The sequence below is a fragment of the Hemibagrus wyckioides genome, linkage group LG06 (assembly GCF_019097595.1).
Source record: "Hemibagrus wyckioides isolate EC202008001 linkage group LG06, SWU_Hwy_1.0, whole genome shotgun sequence".
NCBI lineage: Eukaryota > Metazoa > Chordata > Actinopteri > Siluriformes > Bagridae > Hemibagrus > Hemibagrus wyckioides.
Window position 1 is genome coordinate 6,462,073 of NC_080715.1, and position 22,746 is coordinate 6,484,818.

General features: G+C 38.5%; 1 protein-coding gene across 1 annotated transcript in view; it reads right to left on the bottom strand.

The window, feature by feature from the left end:
- calcrla (calcitonin receptor-like a) overlaps positions 1 to 22,746 on the bottom strand; it is a 47,664-nt gene that overhangs the window by 13,150 nt on the left and 11,768 nt on the right. The window contains exons 2-4 of the mRNA XM_058393128.1: positions 2,483 to 2,566; positions 1,625 to 1,775; positions 1 to 26 (exon numbers count right to left, since the gene is read on the bottom strand). The exon at positions 1 to 26 is cut by the window's left edge and continues 88 nt beyond it. Of these exons, the coding sequence (XP_058249111.1) occupies positions 1 to 26; positions 1,625 to 1,775; positions 2,483 to 2,548 (243 nt within the window). The 5' untranslated portion in view covers positions 2,549 to 2,566. The remainder of the gene's footprint in view (positions 27 to 1,624; positions 1,776 to 2,482; positions 2,567 to 22,746) is intronic.

The following is a 22,746-nucleotide window of genomic DNA, read 5'->3' on the forward strand; positions in this document are numbered from 1 at the left end:
CCACGTTCGGTTACACATCAGACCAACTTCCAATATAGAAAATAAACATACATAAAGCAATAAATTTCTGTAGTTTGGCTTCAAGTGCCTGTTTTTTAGAGTTTATCTTCAACTCTCAACTGAATGTCTTCATTAAACAATCAGTCCAGCTTGGATTAACATAGAAGCAGTAGAAAGGGGACTTTCAATGATGCAGTGCTAATTTAAAAGACGTTAAAAAAGTTCTTCCACGTATTGCTGTTTGCATGATTGTGTGTTAATTTCTGCAATCAAAAAATTGCAATATCCTGGAGGGATGGTGTTAGATTTTTTTTTTTTAAATGCTGGTTTTCATGAGAAGCCCTTAAAAGTTCTATGTGAAGTCTTTAAATAAGTAGAACTACTTGAACCATTTAGAAGACCCAATCCTTATTTACCTGAAATGCTTCCTGTTCTCTAACCTGATCTAGTTTGTTCTGATTGTAACTCAACAACTCAGGCTTATATTTATCAGATGTTTTTCTAGCTAGCGTGGGCGGAGCTTTTTGGTTAGTTTTCACTAAGATTTTTTTTTCTTTTTCTTTTCTTCTTTTCCCAAAAGGATCTGCATGAGGAACGTTCGAAGAGCTTTAAGTGGATGTCAGTAATTATTCTGGAGTCATTTAAAGAAATTGTGTTGCGGTGGTTTAACACGTTATAACATAAAACTACGCACATCCACTCACAGCTTTTTTAACAACACTCTATCAGATTGCTTGATGATTTCTGAAGGGTTTATACGGGTCACTCCTGCACTGTCAGTCAGTATGACGTTTGTCCAAAGGCTTTTCATTTCATTGTGTACGCTTTGTGTTAATAAGACAGATCTGCGCTGATTAATGCCGTCATTTGCATATATATGAGACTGCTTACTGAACTGCTTTCTTCATGCTTAATGACATTTCTGCCATATAGCACCTGGTCACTGAGTAGATCCATGGAAGGAACTTTTTTTTATTTTTTTATTCTTGTTTATTCTTTTCATTGCAGCCTCCACTCAAAAGAAATCCCCCAGAATCCAAAGCAGTCTTCAGGCAACCCATCAGAATTCATCCAGCTTTGCTTGTTATTATTTTGCAGAGGCGGAAATGAATCAACCATCGTTCTTTGGTGTAAAATAAAAAAAAGATTTATGCATGTTGACCGGAGGCGTTGACTGTTACCATGGCAACAAGGGTAGCTGTCTTGATCTGTTCACATTTGACATGACTAGTTGTAGCTTGTGGGTAGCATTAATATACAATTTGCTTCTAATTTACTATAAGGAAAGAGTAAAACACAATGACGCATGCTGGTTTAGAAAAATAATCCACCCCAAAGTGTTCTTAAGACTGTTAACCATCAGTAATTAGGATTAATGTTGTAGACAGTTCTAACGGTTATAAAGAGATGTTTCGCTGCTTTCTCTTGATGAGGAAAAAAATGACAATTTATCTTTGGGTGGTACAAAGTTCTGACATTGGAGACTCCTTCCATAAATGTTAAATAAACATCTCCTTCAAATTAACAATTCATTAAATACTGGCAAGGATTTCACGATTGTGTGATCGCAGAAATGAACACAAAATCAAGCAAACTCAGCGATATCTGGAGAAGCTTTCAGTACCTTTAACATTGCTGGTGTCCTTCATGATCTTCTGATAGCATTCGAACTGCGCAGTCATGATCTTCTGTCTGGTGGATCCAATATCAGTGTATACATTATGAGGCAAGCCCTCATCGCTGACGTTTCCCTCCGGACTCGCTATTACAGTGGCCTACAGATATTCAACACACTTACACTCTGTGTTGCAACATTATGAATTAAATTGAGTAATCCAGGCAATCCGGTCAGATGTTGACTAAGTTTTCGAAGAAAGATTAGAAACAAGGTGAGCATGAGCAGGTGAAACAAGACGGCGTCATCATTCAGTGTTCATTTATCTTGAATAAGTGATTTAGTGGTTATAGAGTGTATGCTGGGCTGGGTGTGAGGCAGGACACACACACACACACTTTCACATCAAGGGACAATTTAGTGTTATTGTCCACCTAATGACATGTTTTGGGGAGGTGGGAGGAAACCGTTGAACAGAGAACTGAAGCTAGTTGTGGAAAACCTTGACACATAAATCCAGCCTGAGCAAAGGATGAGTTACTACGTTTAATTAACGTTCAAAGGCTCAGTGTATAGTAAGTACAGTAAATCCTGAGAGACTCAAAATCACAGGATTCTTTTCGAGCCATGACCATTAGAATATGGAAAAACCACAACGATCTTGCAGGCTTCTGTGATTGTTTCAGTGGATCAGGTTCTACACTTCTGGTGAGTCAAAGCACCATAGCCATTCATGCTAATTACCCTGTACAAATAACGTATTAAAAGCTAATACTAGAAAGAAATCTTAGAAATCTTGAGAAACTGTTACGAAAAAATGCTAACAGGAAACAGGAAAAATGTATTTTTGACAGAAACTAATCTTACCTCTGCTATGATCCCGAGCAGAAACAAAGAAACCATCCACTGCCAGTCCATCTTCTTCTCCAGCATCTCCAATCTGCTGTAAATCTGTAAGGAAGAGGCATCTTATTAACTGTTTGTACAATCAATAACTAACCATGCTTAGCATCTTCAACCTGAGCAACCTGATCAGGAAAATTGATTTCTGTGGAAATGGAATCCCTCCTCAGTCTATTAGTACAACACATACAGCACATCACGCTCTGGGTGTAACTCTGCTTTGTTATCCTGCTGTGTTCACCTGTTTTGTGTTATTGATTAATTTGTTTGCCTATGTTTGTCCAATTTATGTTTCATGAGCCTTTGTTTCCCAAATTACGACTCGTATATGGTCTCAGTAGGTTGTACCTACACATTATAGTAACAAGGAATTGGATTAAACTCCAGAAATGAGGGCAATGTTCCCCGTACGGCTCATCTCGATTCGAGGTTACATCTTGTGGGCGGCGCGCTCGCCCAACCTAACGCCCTGTGATTTTTTTTATGGGGATACCTCAAGGCAGAGGTTTTTAAACATCACCACACAAACCTGCTTCAGCTGAAGAATGTTATTCGGTAGGAAATAACCTGAATTCCGGTGGACAGGTTGGAACGTGTAGAGGGAAACGTCAGAAATCGGTTGCATCAGTGCATAGAGAACAGTGGCCACCACCTTCAAGATATTTTGTTTAAAACAGCATAATTTGAAATTATGTTCTTTCATTATCAAAAAATAAATTTTGTTTATCAGCAACAATTTTTCTTTCATTCGCCTTCAGAAATAGGAAGTTTTTGTGACCCACCCTGTATAACTGCTTCAAAGAAATGACTCAAAGTAACCTTTCTGGCCTAGCATACAGCTATAATAGGCTAGCTTCCACTTGGTGCATTTGAAGTCACTATGTCATTTCTCACTATGTCATCTCAAGGAAGATGAACATCTGTACAGTCTCTGTGGGGAAGCTGCAACATCGGTCCGCTCACCAAGAGGTCGTGATTTGGAAGAACAGGAACTGATTGTGAAAAATATTTTGACATTCTGCTAATGAGAACCAGCCATGATATGACAGCTGAATTTCTACATAACTAAACTGTATCTGTAGCACTCTGATGCCATGCTTCTAAGTTTCCAAATTATTGTTTTAGGTTCCTGGTGTACTCACTGAACTAGCTGTATTTTTCGCTAGAGAGGATGGAGTGATGAATGAAGATGTGACAGTTGGTTCAAACGGCAAACAACATAGCCACATATTTATCCTTCACTTTGTAGAACTCATGCCAAAAATCACCATGTGCTCATGTCTCTTCGGGTTCTGCCTCAGCCCCTTGTCCTGTTATTGGTTTGTTATCCTATTATGTTCACCTGGTTTGAATTAATGCTTGATATGTTCGTCTAAATTATACCTTCCTGTTTAAGACTACGTTTGCAAAGTCCTGTATATGTTTCATGTTTATAAATCTAAGCTTTCGTTTCCCAAGTTATAACTCTTATCTGATTTTCAGATTATGATTATGGATCATCCCAGTTTTTTGATGTACTGACCTATGAACTACACACTGGACTATGCTCTGGACTATATTCTGGACTATGCTCTAAGCTATACTCTGGACTATGCATTGTAGTGTGCTCTGGACTATACTGTGAACTAAATTCTGGACTATATTCAGGACTATATTCTGGACAATGCTCTTGACTATACCCTGAACTATATTCTGGACTATACTGTGGTACATGTTCTGGACTATATTCTGGACTATACTGTGGTACATGTTCTGGACTATATTCTGGACTACACTCTGGACAATACTTTGGTCTATGATCTGGATTATATTCTGCACTATGCTCTGGATTATTCTCTGAACTATGCTCTGGACTATGATCATGATAACAAAACACACAGAGCTCATTTGATTGATTTTATGCCTCATTACCTTCACATGGAACTGGTTTCCTAAATCCATTGCTTCAGATTTTGTGTTTTCCTTGATTTATCAGCCCGGAACGCAACACTTCACAATACTTCAACAGTTAGTCATATTAATTCAGAAAAGCAAGACACTTGAAGTTCATCTAAAATATATTTCATATACTGATGCACCCACGGAGTGACTATGCCAGCATAACTTCGACTGGCATCAGATGATCAAAAAAGCATGTTGTCGTGACGTCAAGTGACTAGTTAACAAGTATAAGGTTACATTTTCAAGATTTACTTTCTGTTATTGAGTGTTCCACATTTGGCTGCTTCAGCGCTTATCTTACTAACAGGCACTGTTTTGTTGCCATCAGCAAAAACAAATCTGTCAAGGCAATTCTAGCTGAAGGTGTTCCCCAGGGATCAGTTCACGGCTCCCTCCTCGTTATTTAGTTTTCATGTTACTCCTGGGTTATATAATGTAGAAATCTTATGTAGATGACACTCACATATCTGCTAGCACAGAATCTATAGGTAAAACATGCATTAATGACATAATAGATGACACCAATGTCCTAAAACACTACACTGATTAAAGTATTTTAAATATAATTATATTAATTATATAATTTAATTATCAAATCTGAATCATCCTCAAGGCCATTTTTCCTAAATATCCACATCTTGTAATTAAGATGGATGGTGGATTTAATATTCACTCCATTGTCTTTTGGAGCTTAACATTCAACCCTTGCTTACTATTACATTTACTATTTTTTAACCTCTTACACGAGGTCAGTAACCATAAATTCACCCATTTTTTTTCAATGTCGCATTATTGCTCAGTTCCTAAACACAAAATAGTTTTAACCCTGCACTGTTATCCTACTGTGTTCACCGGTTTTGTGTTATTGATTGATTGATCAGATTTAACAATAAAAGTTTCAATTGTTTTATGTGACAGCTTTATAATTTGTGTATAATTTGTGACCTTGCGGGCATAAATCTAGGAAAGTAAATGGAAAAATGTTTCAATGAATGTTTATTATTTTCATTTATCAAATACAGATGAACAATAGAAATGAGAACTGCAGTCAGATTACTGCAGTCACTGGCTATGAAACACAGAACTCTCAAAAATGCATCTGCTAATGCGGCTGATTGCCGCAAAATACTTTTAGTAAAGATATAGAACTGGTCAGTTTGACACCACATCAGCTTTACAGATATGCAAAGGCTCATTAGTCCTATTTCTTACCCATACTGCAAGATCAGCTCATTTGCTTTTATTCTCTTGAATTCTCTTGTTTCAATTAGAAATGATGATTTCTGTGCTTTAAATTGCGACCATCATAAAGAAACGACATGTATATTTATTAAATTCTGACATTACTGACAATACTATATTTAATAATATAAGTGCGTTAAGAGTGAAGTTTGTCCAAGTTAAAGTCAGCAATGTTACCAGCTGCTGAAACAGACAACAGTGCTATCCTTCTGCTGAGAGCAGCTTATAAAAACCAGCTTTGATAAACATGTCTATTGCAAATTCTGCAAAAGAGCCATCTGAAATTGATTATCATTGAGAAACAACTGAACCATTTTAATACTTTTTTTTCAGCTTATATAAGACATGAAACTTTTAATGCCCTTATGCCTCCATTAATGTTTCCTTTATTTATTTAGCCTCCTGGTGGTCCAGTGGCAGGATCCCGTGCTCTCATTGCTGCGGCCCGGGTTCAATTCCCAGGCAGGGAGCTAACCCAGCCACTCAAGTGTTAACTCTCAGTGCTAGTCCCAAGCCTGGAAGTCAGGAAGGGCATCAGGCATAAAATTTGTGCCAAATTAAAACATGCGGACCAAATGATCCACTGGGGTGACCCCAAACAGGGAGCAGCCAAAAGACATTTATTAATTTATTTATTTTTTTAAATGAGAGTTCAAACTGATGTACATTTGACAATGGATGAATTAAATATTATTATTATTATTATTATTATTATTATTATTATTATTATTATTATTATTATTGAAGTACACATCCTGCCTATGTTTTTGCCTCTGTTACCTCTAAATTGCTCTGCAACAATAAAACATCACCTTTTCATATAGATTTTTATGATCAATCCCTTAATGCTGCAGTTTTGAACTAGAGACAGTTCGAGAGAGTTTTACGCTTTGCAAAAGGTGTTTTCTTTACATTGCCACTAGAACATGGTTATTTTATTTGAGCACTGAAAGCCATGCACCACCTCTACTTAAACTATTTAGCGCTACTGGACATGCATTAGATGTTAGCTACTGCAGGTTCTCTTGACAAAAGAAAAGCTGTGTAATCTTTCCTGATAGTCTAAAAATGGTCTAAGATGAGGAAGCTTGTAACTACACAGCATTACACACTGGGATGTTTTATATTAAATATAAAAAGTCAGCCATGATCCAATGCCTTGCTTTGTAGATAAAGGACAGACTGTTTTGGGTAAACTCATAGCTCAGCTTATATCTACTCATACAGTCCTCTGAGGCTCTTCGAAGTCGGCGGATTCATTAATTATTCACAGAGTTTGAACAGCTCTCATTAAGGAGTAAGGCATGGCTTGTGCTTGTGTCCGCATCGCATTCGTTTGTGCTTGTTGGAGGTGATGATGGCTCAGGTTTTAAAGGACTGTAAAAGTCATTGTAAAGTTCAAATCCCAGAAGCTGCCAAAAAACACTTAAGCAAGACCTTTAACTTATCAGTCTCTCAGATGTAAGCTTGGGTTTTACTCCGTCTGAATGTTAAATGATCATCTGCCGAATTAATATTTCACTGTTTCACAGGGACTATAGGAAAAGAATCAATTTGCGTATAAATGCAGCCTTTGAGAACGCAAGTCTCGTCTGGAAAATGATCAATAGTTCGTTGTGTTACAGCTGCCAGTCTTTAGTTCAGTGAATGACCTCCCTTTCAGCTGAATTACCTCAGCCATGCTGGTTCAAGATAGCAATAATTCAAGAAATTAAAAACAGATTAGGGAGGATCTAGCTCTGGCCTGCTCCTTTGGGTCATTCCCATCCATCTCATCTCATCTCATCCCTCCTCTGAATGGAAATAAAATAATCCTCCCATCCAACATGGTCCAGTGCACACTTAACCTGCTGTTTATAATGGAAATGGACATGATTTTCTTGTCTCAGCTTTATGCAGTATGAAAAATGGATGAACGCATGCTGGCTTGGGTCAAGGCTTCGTCGCTTTTACAGTCCAAGAAAGCAGGTCAGTTTGATGCAGTCATTCGAATATATACAGTTATTTTCAGGGGAAATATACTAAATGTCAAAATAATACTAAACATCTATTCTTGTACAGTATATTGCTCATTTCCGTGAAGGGTGCCAATACATATGAAGGGCACTGTAAGTCTTCAGGAAAATTGATGACTCTCATATGCACTAATTCTGCTTGGTTCTTCTAAAATGATAGAATACAAAATATTTTTAAAGCCCCATTTAAATCTTGCTTAAATAACTCATTTTGGTGAGGTCATGATCAGATACCATTTAACAACAACAACAACAAGAACATAGACAATCTGTGTACATGGTGGACTAACCAGTGGCTCAGGTACTTGGAATGAAATTTTTGATTTTATATCCAAGCTATTAACTTTTTATTCATAGTTAGCCAGAGGATAATTTAGTTCAATTCTACCAGAAAAAAAACCCTACTAATTACTGACTTCCTCAAGAGCAAAGGCCCACCACCTTCGCCACTACACACATTGATCAACGTGATCTATATGTTAGTAGAACTGTTTTTGCTACATGGATTTATTCACGAAAATGTATGAAACATCGAAACATCCAGAATAATCCAAAGCAAGGCATCTGCTAGTGCAACTAGCTACAAGCCAGATACAGCCAGATTAGCTGGTCAGTGATTTGCTAATGATTTGTCAATGATTTGCTAAGTTGCTATGCAACCAAATCATGGGACTGGGCATCGTTTTCCATTCGGACGACGAACCTCTGCTTAAGTCTCAAAACTGACGGCTTATAATGTTTTCTTCAAGGATTTTGCCCTGTATTTGACTCCAAACATCTTCAAACCTGACCTTTCATGCTGATGAAAAGCCTGTGAATATTTTACTGCATGAAAGGTACTGGATGTCCAGAGGTTCAGTGGTTATGGCCGCTGTTCATCAGGTCGACAGTTTAAACCTCAGCAGATATGATAAAAAATATTTCACTCCACTGTATGTGACAGTGAACCCTTTCTGTCTGTATCTGAATAACAAATGATGCGGTCTCTCGTTTGTGTTTAGACTTTCTATAGATTTTTCCTCAGGGCCTGTGTTGTGTACGGAATTTGAATGGACCTCATTTCCCTTGAACAATATGCAAACAAGTAAGCGAGTGAGGTACAGTCAGGGAAGTCAGCATGGCTTCAAATCACACCTGAGAATTTTTGATGGTTTACTTGGTTTTGTTGATGGACACGGACTTGCTTTCGAATGCCAGCATGATTTGAGCACGGTGAAACACAGGGGTGAAGAAATAATAAATTCATTATTCATCCCACTGGGTACGTGAAAGAGAAAATTGCAAATGTACTTGCAGCCAGAAATTGGTTCTACCAAGTATTGATCATTCTCTCTAAAATAGGGGTGTGATGTAGTTGTGCAGCAGTTAATTAGTCTTCTTGATTTTATACCTATACTTTATTTATGATAGTAGCTGTGATATTGATAGAACCATTTAATAACCAATAATTATGCAGGGAGTTCTTACAGTAGAATTTAAACGCAGTCTTTCAAATGCAGCTTTCTACTTTGTTACTTCAATATTCTTTGCATGTGCTTGTACAAAATGTCACCAATATCTATTAAGGATATACATAAACACAAAAACCTCCTGGTGGTCCAGCGGCAGGATCCCCCGCTCTCATTGCTGTGACCCGGGTTCGGTTCCTGGACAGGGCGCTAACCCAGCCATGAAGACATGGTGTAGAGGTTAAGTTTGGAGTGGAAGAACTCGAGTGTCCTGCACAGAGCCCAGACTCTGACACAACACCTTAGGGATGAACCTGAACACTGACTGAACGGAAGACCTCCACACTCTTACAAGTTTAGTGTCTGGTCTCACTAATGCTTGTGTAGCTGAATGATCACTAATCCCCACAGCCACGATCCAATATCTAGTGGAAAACTTTCCCAGAATAGTGGAGTGCATTATAACAGCACAAGGGAAATAAATCTGGAATGGGACGTTCAATAAGCACATATCAGTGTTACGGTAAGGTGTCCAAAAACTTTTGTTCATTTAATGCATTTGGTGTGCCCTAGCTCCAGAGCAGCAGAGCTCCAGAAATGATAAAATAATATAATATTTTTTAAAAAGATTAAGTACACATCATGTCGACTGCTCCAGTCAGTTTGTAATTCAATTTAGGTAACAAAAAAAAAAAAATAAAAATAATAATAATAAAAAAAAATAATAATAATATAATTTTTTACTTAAATAAATTCAATTTTAAAATAGTTAGAAATCAGCTAATAATAATATATTAATTTAGAATATAAATTGTAAATTTCTCACCATAATTTATCCCATAATTTACTTCATAATTTATCACTACAATCAATAATTTCATCTTGATTAGTCCTAAGCAAATGAATAAATTACACAACACAACAAATACATAACACATGAAGCATATACAGCGTTACAGTTGGTCGTATTTTTCAAAAAATATCCTGCCATGTCTAGAGGATGTTTACTGTCCATCCTTCCTGATCCTCCTTTTTGCCCTCGTTCCCAACTCACATTGTGTTCCGGTTCACTGGTAATTACTCTCATCTCTCCTGGGTGAGTGATACGAGCACGAGACCGTCCTGCTAGCATGTTTACACTCACGTTATTTCAGAAAGTGCTGCCACTGTTGAGTCAAGATAAGAGCTGTGTGTGCTGAGAAGAACAAACACAGCTGGCAGTGGAAATATTTATTCTGGCTATCTTCGTGGTGACGACTGAAGGCTGTTAGGTGCCTGATGCCTCGCCGCACTTCAAACACGACTCCAAAGTTTGATAAAAACGTGATGAAATATGAGAAACGAGGGAAGCTGACAGCGAGCCCGGCATTTACTAAACACAAACAAAAAACACATTATATCGTAGGCAGTGTATGCCTGAGACGTCCTACAGAGAGCACTTCGGTCAAGGATTATATAAGGAGCTAAATTCTGTTTGTTATAATCAGCATTTTTATGCAAAGTTATATGTATAAAAAAAATTCTACTGTAAATAAACAGAAATATGTTAGTATCATCAAATCTATGAATATATGACTAAAGCATAAAAAATTGCACGTTATGTTTTATAAATTGCATAATTTGCATGAGGAAATTCCTGAACAAAAATAAACTTTTTATAACTTATGTATATTCATTCAAAATAAAATAAATCGATCAATTAATTAATAAAATTAATTTTTAAATTATAAAAAATTAAAGAAGAAACACAACCATCTGATGAACCTTTCAGGAACCTTTATTCCCTGTGGGATCTTCCGATAAAGTTGCTCTTTCACACACACACACACACACACACACACACAGTTTAATCCACTCAAGCATGAAGGGCGATGGTCACAAACAGCCTTTAGCGCTATCTGCTCTGTCAATAACACACACTGATTTATAAATAAACTTCAGAGATGAATTTTCCTTCAGTTTCTCATCAGGTTCATTCTGTTAATGAAGTGTGTAAGTAAGTGTAGGTGTGTTTTATGAAGAATGTGAATTCATCAATGTTTAACCTTTTAAACTCTAAATGTATTACTCAGTAGCCACAGTGACTATGAGGAAATGTTTGTAGTTACAAGACAAGGCACCTACACAAGTTGTTCCACCATAGGAAAGTGTTCAGGACAAAAGTTATATCTAAAAATATTGAACATCACTCTTCAATTAATAGAAATGTATTAGTAGCATAAAACGCATAAATATTTGGCAATAATATTAATTACATAAATATTTAAAGGTAAATTGCATCATGTGCATGAGAAAATAAACTTAAATGAAATAAAATAAAATTCAAAGGTTAATTGAATCAATTTTTTAAAATTATTTTAAATTACATTAGACTTCTGGGCAACAGCAGAATTAAATTAAATTAAATTAAATTAACGTCTGGGTGGAGAAAAAATTGGATTAATTAAAATTAAATTACTTTACATTAAATTAGACTTTTGAATGGGGACAAAATTAAATTTAATTGAATGAAATTATTATTTCATTTCTTTGTCTGTACCGCTTATCCGATCTAACCTCGGGTCACGGAGAGGCATCTTCGGGCATCAAGGCAGGATACACCCTAGACGGAGTGCCAACCCATCGCAGGGCACACACACACAATGCAATTTAGAGACTCCAATCAGCCTAGAAGCATGTCTTTGGACTGTGGGAGGAAACCCACCAAGCACAGGACATGCAATCACACAGTGAGTGGGAGTGAGACTCAAACCCAGGCGGTCTGAGGCAAACGTGCTAACCAATAAGCCACCGTGCCGCCTGAATGAATGAAATGTAATGAAATTGATTAAAATTTAAATTATATAAATTAAAATAAATTAAGCCAGTCTGCATATAAACCAGGTATCACTAATTAAAAACTCATTAAAACAAGACATTAGTATCATTAGTGTTATTATTTTATTTTAAAAACCCTGAAAAACGTTTTTTTTTAATACTTTTACAGGTACAGCACCTTTATATGAGCAAAAAGATGAAATTAACCGAGAACAAAATGCAGTATTGTCTTTACTTGTCCAGTTTGTCCACGTGTCCTGAGCTCAGGCTCTGCGTACGCTCATATATTTTATACCCCTTTACACGCTATCCATGCTCCTCATGTAAAATATAAGTAATGAATCATATGCCTAATAAACCAAATACAATTTAAACAATAGGACGCGTGACCTTGAGCCTAAAATCTGAATGAGATGCGGAAGCGTCTAGTCTCTCTCTCTCTCTCTCTCTCTCTCTCTCACTCGTTCTCTCTCTTGGCCTCTGTCTGCCTGTCTAGTCTCTCTCTTTATCACTCTCTCTCTCTCTCTCCATTATTAAACTGTTAAAATATTTATGTCCATCTCTGCCATAATAAATGATTGATGACTCGTGCAGGAGGTTTACAGCCTTCAAGTGATAGCCGCTTCAACAACTAATTGAAGAGAATTAGCAAATTAATATTTAGCTACAGCAGCGTCACTTTGGCACCAAACTAAAACAAAACTGTAAATCAAACTGAAACAGATGAACTCTGGATGAACTTCCACATTCTCAATAAACTCAGTTATTCTCGTAAACGGTTATTCCCGATACTAATAAACAACAATAATTCATCATAACGACTCTACAGATGGATAATTAAACATTTCCAAGTGCTGTTTAGTGAGACAAACAAATTTAGCGTTGTTGTGTTGTTGTGTGTGTTGTCGTATGATTTTAATAATTATAATACTGGAAACGATAAAGTGATGCATAAGTCCATTTAGTCATCCAATTTCTTTATATTGGTTTTCCAGGTTTCCTGTATTACCAGGGTGTGTGCTGAGCCTGGAAACAGCGTGCAACTGTGGAGTTACGTTACACACACACACACACACACACACACAAAGAGCTACATGTGAAATGCCAGCAAGGACGCAGCATTAACAGTACACACCTCATGGGCTTGTTCAGCTGCCAAAAGATTCACAGGCGCCCCAGGAAGTGACGAAGCGACTTGGACTTAAACTGATGTGTTTTGTTTAATTATTCATTTGCCACATGATTTACTCTTAAACCTCTTTTCATTTCTACTGAATCTCTAAGGGAAGTGGTACCTCAGTGCTGGACTAATGATCAGAAGGTTGTGAGTTTGAATCCCAGGTACATCAAGCTGCCACTGCTGGACCCCTGAGCAAGGCTCTTAACACTTAAGGGCTCAGTTGTATAAAAAAAAGAGATAAATGTAAGTCACTCTGGATAAGGGTGTCTGCCAAATGCTGTAAATGTAAATCTATCATAAACTGGGACATGGTCCTGAATTGAAAGAATGTGGAAATATCTTAACTCTGACTTACACACTGTATAAGTGTGTGTTTTTTATACTATTCAGTGATACCTCCAGGCATGTGTATTTGTATATTAAGCGTTAAAGGTTATTGGCTATTATTCAATTTATTTGTATAGGGCTTTTAACAATGGACACGGTCTCAAAGCAGCTTTACAGAAGTATCGAAACATAGAAAAAACGATAAAGTTTAAAATTAAGTTGCTATTTATCTCTAACATTTATTCCTAATGAGCAAGCCTGAGGCAACGGTGGTGAGGAAAACTCCCTGAGATAATACAGTATGAGGAAGAAACCTTGAGAGGAAGCAGGCTCAGAACCTCAAGGAAACTCATCCTCATTTGCGTGACACTGGACAGTAAATAATGTAAATTTAAATAATGTCCTTTCTACAACAGAAACCAAGATCTCTTGAGGAACTAAAAGGTCAGTTTAATTTCTGAGTTCATTATAACCTTAGCACTAAGTCCTTCCTGCTGAAAGCTGACTGAGGCACATGGTGGCAGGTCCCAGCTGCACAACAGCACATTTTCCACTACATGCACATTTTTGCACATTTACCAATATACACTAGCACTCAAAAGTGTGGGATCACTTGTATATTTCTGCTTGATTTCAGCTTAGGAGGAAGACTCCATCAGCCAGTCCATCTTGTGGGAGATGCATGTCCTGTTCTTTTGCTATATTTTCTATTCAGACTAATTTCGTGTGTATTTCCTTGGAAAACAATACATTTTTTGAGTGATCCCAAACTTTTGAGCGGTAGTGTATGTAACGTTCTATGCTTTTTACCAGTATATACTGTATAGGTTACGGGGGATGTGGTGGCTTAGTGGTGTTAAACCACTGATCAGAAGGTTGTGAACTCAAATCCCAGTGTCCACCTCCGGGCCCTTGAGCAACCATTAATTGCTCAGTTGTATAAAATGAGAAAAAAAACGTGTCACTGATAAGGGCATCTGCCAAATGCCAGAAATGTAAACGTTCTAATTCATCCACATCACTGTATCATGTTCAGATCCAATCACTGTATTCAGATATATACAACCTTTTCGTTTTTTTTTTCATATATTTATTTTTCTATTGCTATTTTTCCCTATATGCTATATTTCTATCTTATTTAAGTCTTGTTTTTATTGGCTATTTTTATATCAAGGACAGTCGTTAAAAAGCACTTCACTACATATCGTACTGTGTATGATTGTGTATGTGACAAATAAAATGTGAATAGTCTGATTCCCGCCTCCTCTCTGTGTGTTTGTGGGTTTCCTCAGGGATCTCCTGTTTCTCCTGCTAATGCAGAAACATGTGCTGTAAATTGTCTATAGTGTGTGATGGTGTCCTGCAGAGTAAGCCTTGTGTTTATCTTGTGTTTTGCTTCTGCAGCTCTGAGTTAGTTCAGTATCTCTGTTTTTGAATTTTTTTTATTTTTTATAGTTCCCTTTTTTCCAAGTACATTTCCATCATCCATCATGTTTTCCTGAGAAATGAATGAGTGCTGGCATGACGGATTCATGATGTATTGCTGTCCTTATTGAGTATTAATAAGAATATAAACAAGTTCAGGGTCAAGTGGATTCCATAACAACAGTAGAACTAAACAATTCCAGGGAAGTACTTGTATCGAGAATCAGCAAACCTGATTAATGAGAGGAATCGAGCATGGGCTTGCAGAGTTGAAGTTAAAAAATGCCCAAAGAAGGGATGTGTGATCATTTTCTGGAGGAAAAGCACTCCGAAAGTAACAAAGTCATTATTAATATCGAACGGTCAGAGACGGTCACTGAGACAGCGTAAAATGTCAGCACTATTTCTTTTAATCCTTTTTAATTCTTTTTCTTTTTTTAATCACAAGTTTAATGTTTAAAGTTTAATCAGTTACGAATATTCGCTAATTTAACTATAAGCTTCATGAACATGGGTTGGAACAAGGGGGTGGAGTCAAGGAGTAAAATAAATCATTAATAGGTGTGAGAGACCCAAGCTTACAAATTAAGACAAAGCTGCATGTGATCAAGATGCAGATGAACATCAGTGAAATATTCTAGATGTGTGAATGGATATATGTACGTTTATATAAACGTACATATATCCATTCATATCCATATCATATCCATCCATATATTATTGTATAAACGCTATTTTACCCAAGTTGCCCAACATTATTCATGGATATCTTCTGGACAGGAAACATCTACTTAGTCTTAATTGGTTACAGAAAAAGAGTACAAGGATATAAAACAAGTAATAAAACACACTGCTAAAGAAATCAGAGCATCCTGCAGACACCCTGGCAGTCTAGACTTCATTACACCCCAGGATTTTACACCTTTTTGTTGCAGGATTATAGCTGACTTTCAGGTCCTGATGTGATCACAGCGGTTGTCATTAGAGTAGTTAGATATGAAGCTGTCGTGCTAACACCTCGGGCTGAATCTGTCTCTGCAGGAAGTGAGCAGAACAAATATAAAGCATTTAATAATGCTGCTTTAACATGCCGCAGCGGTGCGAACAGACACAGTTCACCAGTCCAACAAACACTCCGAAGCATTGACAAGTGGATTATTCAGACACCTTTTTCCTATTTTAGAGTTATAGTAATGGCAGTACACAGTTATAGAAGGGAAACGGTTTATAATCTCAGTCTCTGGTGCCACTGAGATGAGGATGAGGTTCCCTTTTGAGTCTGGTTCTTTCACGGCTTCTTCCTCATGTCATTTCAAGACGTTTTTCCTCACCAGAGTAAAATCTGACATACTCATTAGGTACTCATCATACTCATCATATACTCATGTATATTTTTGTAATATCCTGAATTTATATACACTATATTGCCAAAAGTATTCGCTCACCCATCCAAATAATCAGAATCGGGTGTTTCAATCACTTCCATGGCCACAGGTGTATAAAATCAAGCACCTAGGCATGCAGACTGTTTTTACAAACATTTGTGAAAGAATGGGTCGCTCTCAGGAGCTCAGTGAATTCCAGCGTGGAACTGTGATAGGATGCCACCTGTGCAACAAATCCAGTCGTGAAATTTCCTCGCTCCTAAATATTCCACAGTCAACTGTCAGCTGTATTATAAGAATGTGGAAGTGTTTGGGAACGACAGCAACTCAGCCACCAAGTGGTAGGCCACGTAAACTGACGGAGCGGGGTCAGCGGATGCTGAGGCGCATAGTGCGAAGAGGTCACCAACTTTCTGCAGAGTCAATCGCTACAGACCTCCAAACTTCATGTGGCCTTCAGATTAGCTCAAGAACAGTGCGCAGAGAGCTTCATGGAATGGGTTTCCATGGCCGAGCAGCTGCATCCAAGCCATACATCACCAAGTGCAATGCAAAGCGTCAGATGCAGTGGTGTGCTTGGAGCTGGGCTTGGCCCCTTAGTTCCAGTGAAAGGAACTCTGAATGCTTCAGCATACCAAGACATTTTGGACAATTCCATGCTCCCAACTTTGTGGGAACAGTTTGGAGCTGGCCTCTTCCTCTTCCAACATGACTGTGCACCAGTGCACAAAGCAAGGTCCATAAAGACATGGATGACAGAGTCTGGTGTGGATGAACTTGACTGGCCTGCACAGAGTCCTGACCTCAACCCCATAGAACACCTTTGGGATGAATTAGAGCGGAGACTGAGAGCCAGGCCTTCTCGTCCAACATCAGTGTGTGACCTCACAAATGCGCTTCTGGAAGAATGGTCAAAAATTCCCATAAACACACTCCTAATCCTTGTGGACAGCCTTCCCAGAAGAGTTGAAGCTGTTATAGCTGCAAAGGGTGGACCGACGTCATATTGAACCCTATGGATTAGGAATGGGATGTCACTTAAGTTCATATGCAAGTCAAGGCAGGTGAGCGAATACTTTTGGCAATATAGTGTATTTCTGAAAAGTTGCTTTGTGGCAATGATTGTTGAAAAACGATATAAAAGGTTTTTTTTTTTACATTCAAAAATGTTTTTTAATCCTACTTCATATAATATGGCCAATTTTTTTATGACACTTAATCGCCATGAATAAAAGTCCATTTCAGTTCCAGGTTGCCAAAAAATACGGAAAAGGGGAGTAAATACTTCCTACATGATTTTTGTTAAGGGATAATTTTTCAGATTTGTATGAATCGGTCAGAGTTGTAAAAGTTTAGGGACGAGGTTAGAGTTTGTATTATTTCAGATTTATTTTGAAGAAATAAATCGTTCTCACTGTTTCGGAAATAAGTAACTAGGAATCACACAGTAACCAGCTCGTAACTTGTCGAGTGCAATTGAAGCACACACACTTTCCTGTTACAAGAACACTGCAAATTGGTCTCACTCCATTAGTCCAGGGCTTCAGTAGATGTGATGTTGCACAATCTTTTTTTTTTCCACTCTCTTACCCGTAGCTGTTTATTGAATTGACTTTGTCCAGGCACTCGGAGGCTTTCGGAGTGAAATGTATCATGAAACATCATCCATCCCTCAGTATCACAAGCTTCATGAATGGATCTCTTTAAAGTAAGACTATTTAGCGTAAAGATTTATATACACGAATGATCTTGTGTTAGCTGTGTTGATGTGGATGGATTTATTAACAGTCCCTCCAGGATTCTAAATATTTCATTTGCAGAAAAACTCTGCGATATTCAGACGAGTTTGTGATCTTTTTCAGTCGGGTCGAGACGCAGGAGTACAGCTCTCATAGAACGTCATTACATCCAGTATGTGTCTTCACTGGAGTCTAAATTTCACTGCAGTTTTATCAATCACAAAACGTTTTCTTTCATTCTGGTGTTCGTACGATCTTACAAGGCTGAGGAAATGAAACCTCTCCTGCTATTTAATCTATCTGAGGCACATCCACCAAAAATCCATCAAAAAGCAGCATCAAATATTCCCGAATATTTGTTTTACCTCACCAAAGAATTAAAAACTTATTGAACTTTGACTACCTTTGTGTGACTCACTTCCACATTTTGTTCTAATGCAGTGGTGCAATCTTGTATTACTTGTTATTTCTATCTCTGTCTACATCCTGTTTAGTTTACTGCACGCTCAGCAAAGCGTCTCCCATTCACGCGGTGATTCAAGTGTGTCAAGCGTAAGTACATCTATTATAGAAAGTCATTACGGGTAAGAGTTTAACAGAAGAATCATGTGCTTGCCATTTTTCCAATACAAAAGACTCCAAAAGAAAAAATTTGGAAGAATAAGCTGCAGCAAAATCACAACAAATCACACACACACACAAAATCTTCCTTTTCTCACAAAAGAAACAGGAAGTAGCTTCCTCACACAGCAGAACACACCATGGTTCAGTTAAAACGAGTCCCAGAGAGCACTGAGCTCTCAGCTCAAACAAATCAGTGTCTGGGGGGAAAAAAAGACAAAAAACAACAAAATGACCCAAGATCCATAATGAGGGGTTTATGGTGAGGAAAGGTTGAGGAAGAAATCTTGAAAGGAACCAAAATCCAAAGATAAGCCTTACTCCTCTGGTTGAAATGATACAAAGAGCTGGATGAATAAGTGACAAAGTGAATAAATGTCTGGAGACGAGCACAGAACAGTCCTTATGATAACAGCAGTGTGCTAAAGATTTCAGATTACAATCTGCTCTGCTTTACATCTCAATCTCTTTTATTTCCTTTTTTCTTCATGGACACACTGCTTTTCATTCGAATGCATTCATCCTAATGCATTTTTTTTTCTTTTTCTCCACTCTGCAGGATTCAACCCAACATGACACATGAAAAAGAGGCACGTTATACAACATCCTCCATCAGCAGGGGAATCTTGCTTAGTGCCCACATCCATCCTGCGTGGTGTTAGAAAGTTAAAATCGTAGCGGCAGAACAATAGGGCATGAAGTGTGAGTGTATGTTGCATGGGGATTTTTTTTTTTGTTTTTTTTGCGCCTGCATGCTAGGTATGGAAGGGTGTGTGAGCCTGCGAGAAAACAAAAGCTTGGCATGTGGATGGCTCATCGAGCGTCTCTCTCGCGCTGTATCATCAGCCACCCACACGCTCACCCACACTGAATACAATCTCTCTCTCTCTCTCTCTCTCTCCACTTACATCATCAGCCTGTTCTCTAAACTCCACATGTCTGTTTTTCATTTGTATTGTAAATCTCAACATCTGGTCATGCCCGCGGTGCAGTTAGGGCCAATATGGTCTTAAGTTTCATGTCACGCTAACAGACATTGGTTAGCAAACCACACAGAGGAAAAAAAAGATAAATAAATAAATAAATAAATAATCCAGGACAAGAGTCATTTGAGGGCAGTCAAGCCTTCAGTGCACATTAATACACAGAGGTAAGAAACTGGGGCATAACATAACGGTCACTGAGCTAACACTCTTAACGCATGATGGCGCGCTGTTTCTTGGAACTCAAGCTTTGTAAGTGACGTCAATGTCATGCAAAGAAATAAAAAATAAAATAAAAAGTTTCTATATAGAAACACCTGAAGGTCTGAAGTCCTGTGATTCTCCACAATCAGAGTCACTCTTTACAAACATGATGAGCTGAAAAGCATCTCAAAGTGGAACATCGGGTTCCATTCCGTCAACCAAAAAACAGGACAGTGGGGACCAGTCCACTAATAATTGACAGTTTCTAGTCTTTCATTGACTCTGTGCTGACTGATTTGTATGTACATTTTCAGAAATGAGCAGGTGTTCCTATTAAAGTGGCAGGCTAGGACGGTATTGCTGGATGTTACATATAGCTACTGTATAGTATTAGTGATAGATCCTATTTGACAGCTTGGCAGCACTCATGGAGATTCTCTGAGGCCTAAGAGGTCCAGTCTGGTGTTCCACAGAGGTACAATGTTATGAGTAGATGCTTAGCAACAGACATCCGCTGTGTGAAAATCAGAACATGGAAACACTTAACAATAACAAAACTCTGAACTTCACAGAACTTTGCATGCTGTAGCGAGAGGGAAATACATCACAGTGAAAAATTAACGTAGATACCAACAAACGCCTGGTCAACTACACAACAAACTTAAACAGACCAAAAGCTGTGACAGATAAGAATACCTGCTCGAGTGCAGAAACGACAGGCCTGAACTTCTTTCCTCATTGATGTGGAAGCGTGAGACAAGTGGTCACACGTTGTATTTATCTAATCAGGTTTGTTGACGTGGTTGAAGAAGTCATGTTATTTTGCAGGCACCCCTATACAGAGTGGGTTATATTCTTATCTCATTTACACAATTGAGGGTTAAGGGCCTTGCTCAATGGCTCAGCAGTGGCAGCTTGGTGGTTCTGGGATTCAAACTCACAACCTTCTGATTAGTAGTCTAACCACTAAGCTACCACATGGACAAGGAATGTGCAGTGTGGGGCATCAGATTATGAAGAGCTAGAATTAATTGTTAGCCCTGGGTATGGTATATGATGTGTGAAATATCAAACTACACAACCCAGGATTGTGTTTACCTCGAGTTTACAATCTCCCAGGGGAAGTATTTAAGTGTGAAAAGCCTGCATCAGGCTTCTGAATTCAGTTTGTTTTAAACTCAGAGTGCTCTGATGAATTTATATAATGATTCTTGATGCATCTTGAGCCCAATACATGAAGGACTGTTAATAAACTCTGCAAACATTTTTTTTTTTTTTTTAGAAAATTCGGCACTTCAGAGTGCGACATCAGCTTGATCAGCTCACTGCAAAACTACTTCCTGCATTTGCCCAGAAGTTTCCAACAACACTGTAAGAAACTTGTAATTTGCTTTCCCCTTCCCAAATGATGCGCTACTTGCTCGAGGGTTCTTTGTTGAGCAGGAACAGCAAAGGAAATTGTATTTCCTCCAATTCTGGATAGAAATGTGTGAAGTTTGGTGTTCACCCAAAACACTTTATCATCGAATGACAGCGCTTACACAAAGCATATCTCCGGCACAGTTCCACTTTTGTCCTTTTAACTTATAAAATCCTGAATGTGTCCACTTTCAAAGCGCATCTGCAAAACTTGTAAGATGATGAACACGCTCTGACGTTAGCCACATCTCCTAGGTCCTATAGTGCTGTAATATTGTAGCCTACTGTATGTATGGAGACTACACAGTGACTAGGAATCCACCTGAGATGTGGACAGCATAAAAAAATGCAAATTGCAAATATATTTTTAATTAAATATACACTATATTGCCAAAAGTATTCGCTCACCCATCCAAATAATCAGAATCAGGTGTTCCAATCACTTCCATGGCCACAGGTGTATAAAATCAAGCACCTAGGCATGCAGACTGTTTTTACAAACATTTGTGAAAGAATGGGTCGCTCTCAGGAGCTCAGTGAATTCCAGCGTGGAACTGTGATAGGATGCCACCTGTGCAACAAATCCAGTCGTGAAATTTCCTCGCTCCTAAATATTCCACAGTCAACTGTCAGCTGTATTATAAGAACGTGGAAGTGTTTGGGAACGACAGCAACTCAGCCACGAAGTGGTAGGCCACGTAAACTGACGGAGCGGGGTCAGCGGATGCTGAGGCGCATAGTGCGAAGAGGTCGCCAACTTTCTGCAGAGTCAATCGCTACAGACCTCCAAACTTCATGTGGCCTTCAGATTAGCTCAAGAACAGTGCGCAGAGAGCTTCATGGAATGGGTTTCCATGGCCGAGCAGCTGCATCCAAGCCATACATCACCAAGTGCAATGCAAAGCGTCGGATGCAGTGGTGTAAAGCACGCCGCCACTGGACTCTAGAGCAGTGGAGACGCGTTCTCTGGAGTGATGAATCGCGCTTCTCCATCTGGCAATCTGATGGACGAGTCTGGGTTTGGCGGTTGTCAGGAGAACGGTACTTGTCTGACTGCATTGTGCCAAATGTAAAGTTTGGTGGAGGGGGGATTATGGTGTGGGGTTGTTTTTCAGGAGCTGGGCTTGGCCCCTTAGTTCCAGTGAAAGGAACTCTGAATGCTTCAGCATACCAAGACATTTTGGACAATTCCATGCTCCCAACTTTGTGGGAACAGTTTGGAGCTGGCCCCTTCCTCTTCCAACATGACTGTGCACCAGTGCACAAAGCAAGGTCCATAAAGACATGGATGACAGAGTCTGGTGTGGATGAACTTGACTGGCCTGCACAGAGTCCTGACCTCAACCCGATAGAACACCTTTGGGATGAATTAGAGCGGAGACTGAGAGCCAGGCCTTCTCGTCCAACATCAGTGTGTGACCTCACAAATGCGCTTCTGGAAGAATGATCAAAAATTCCCATAAACACACTCCTAAACCTTGT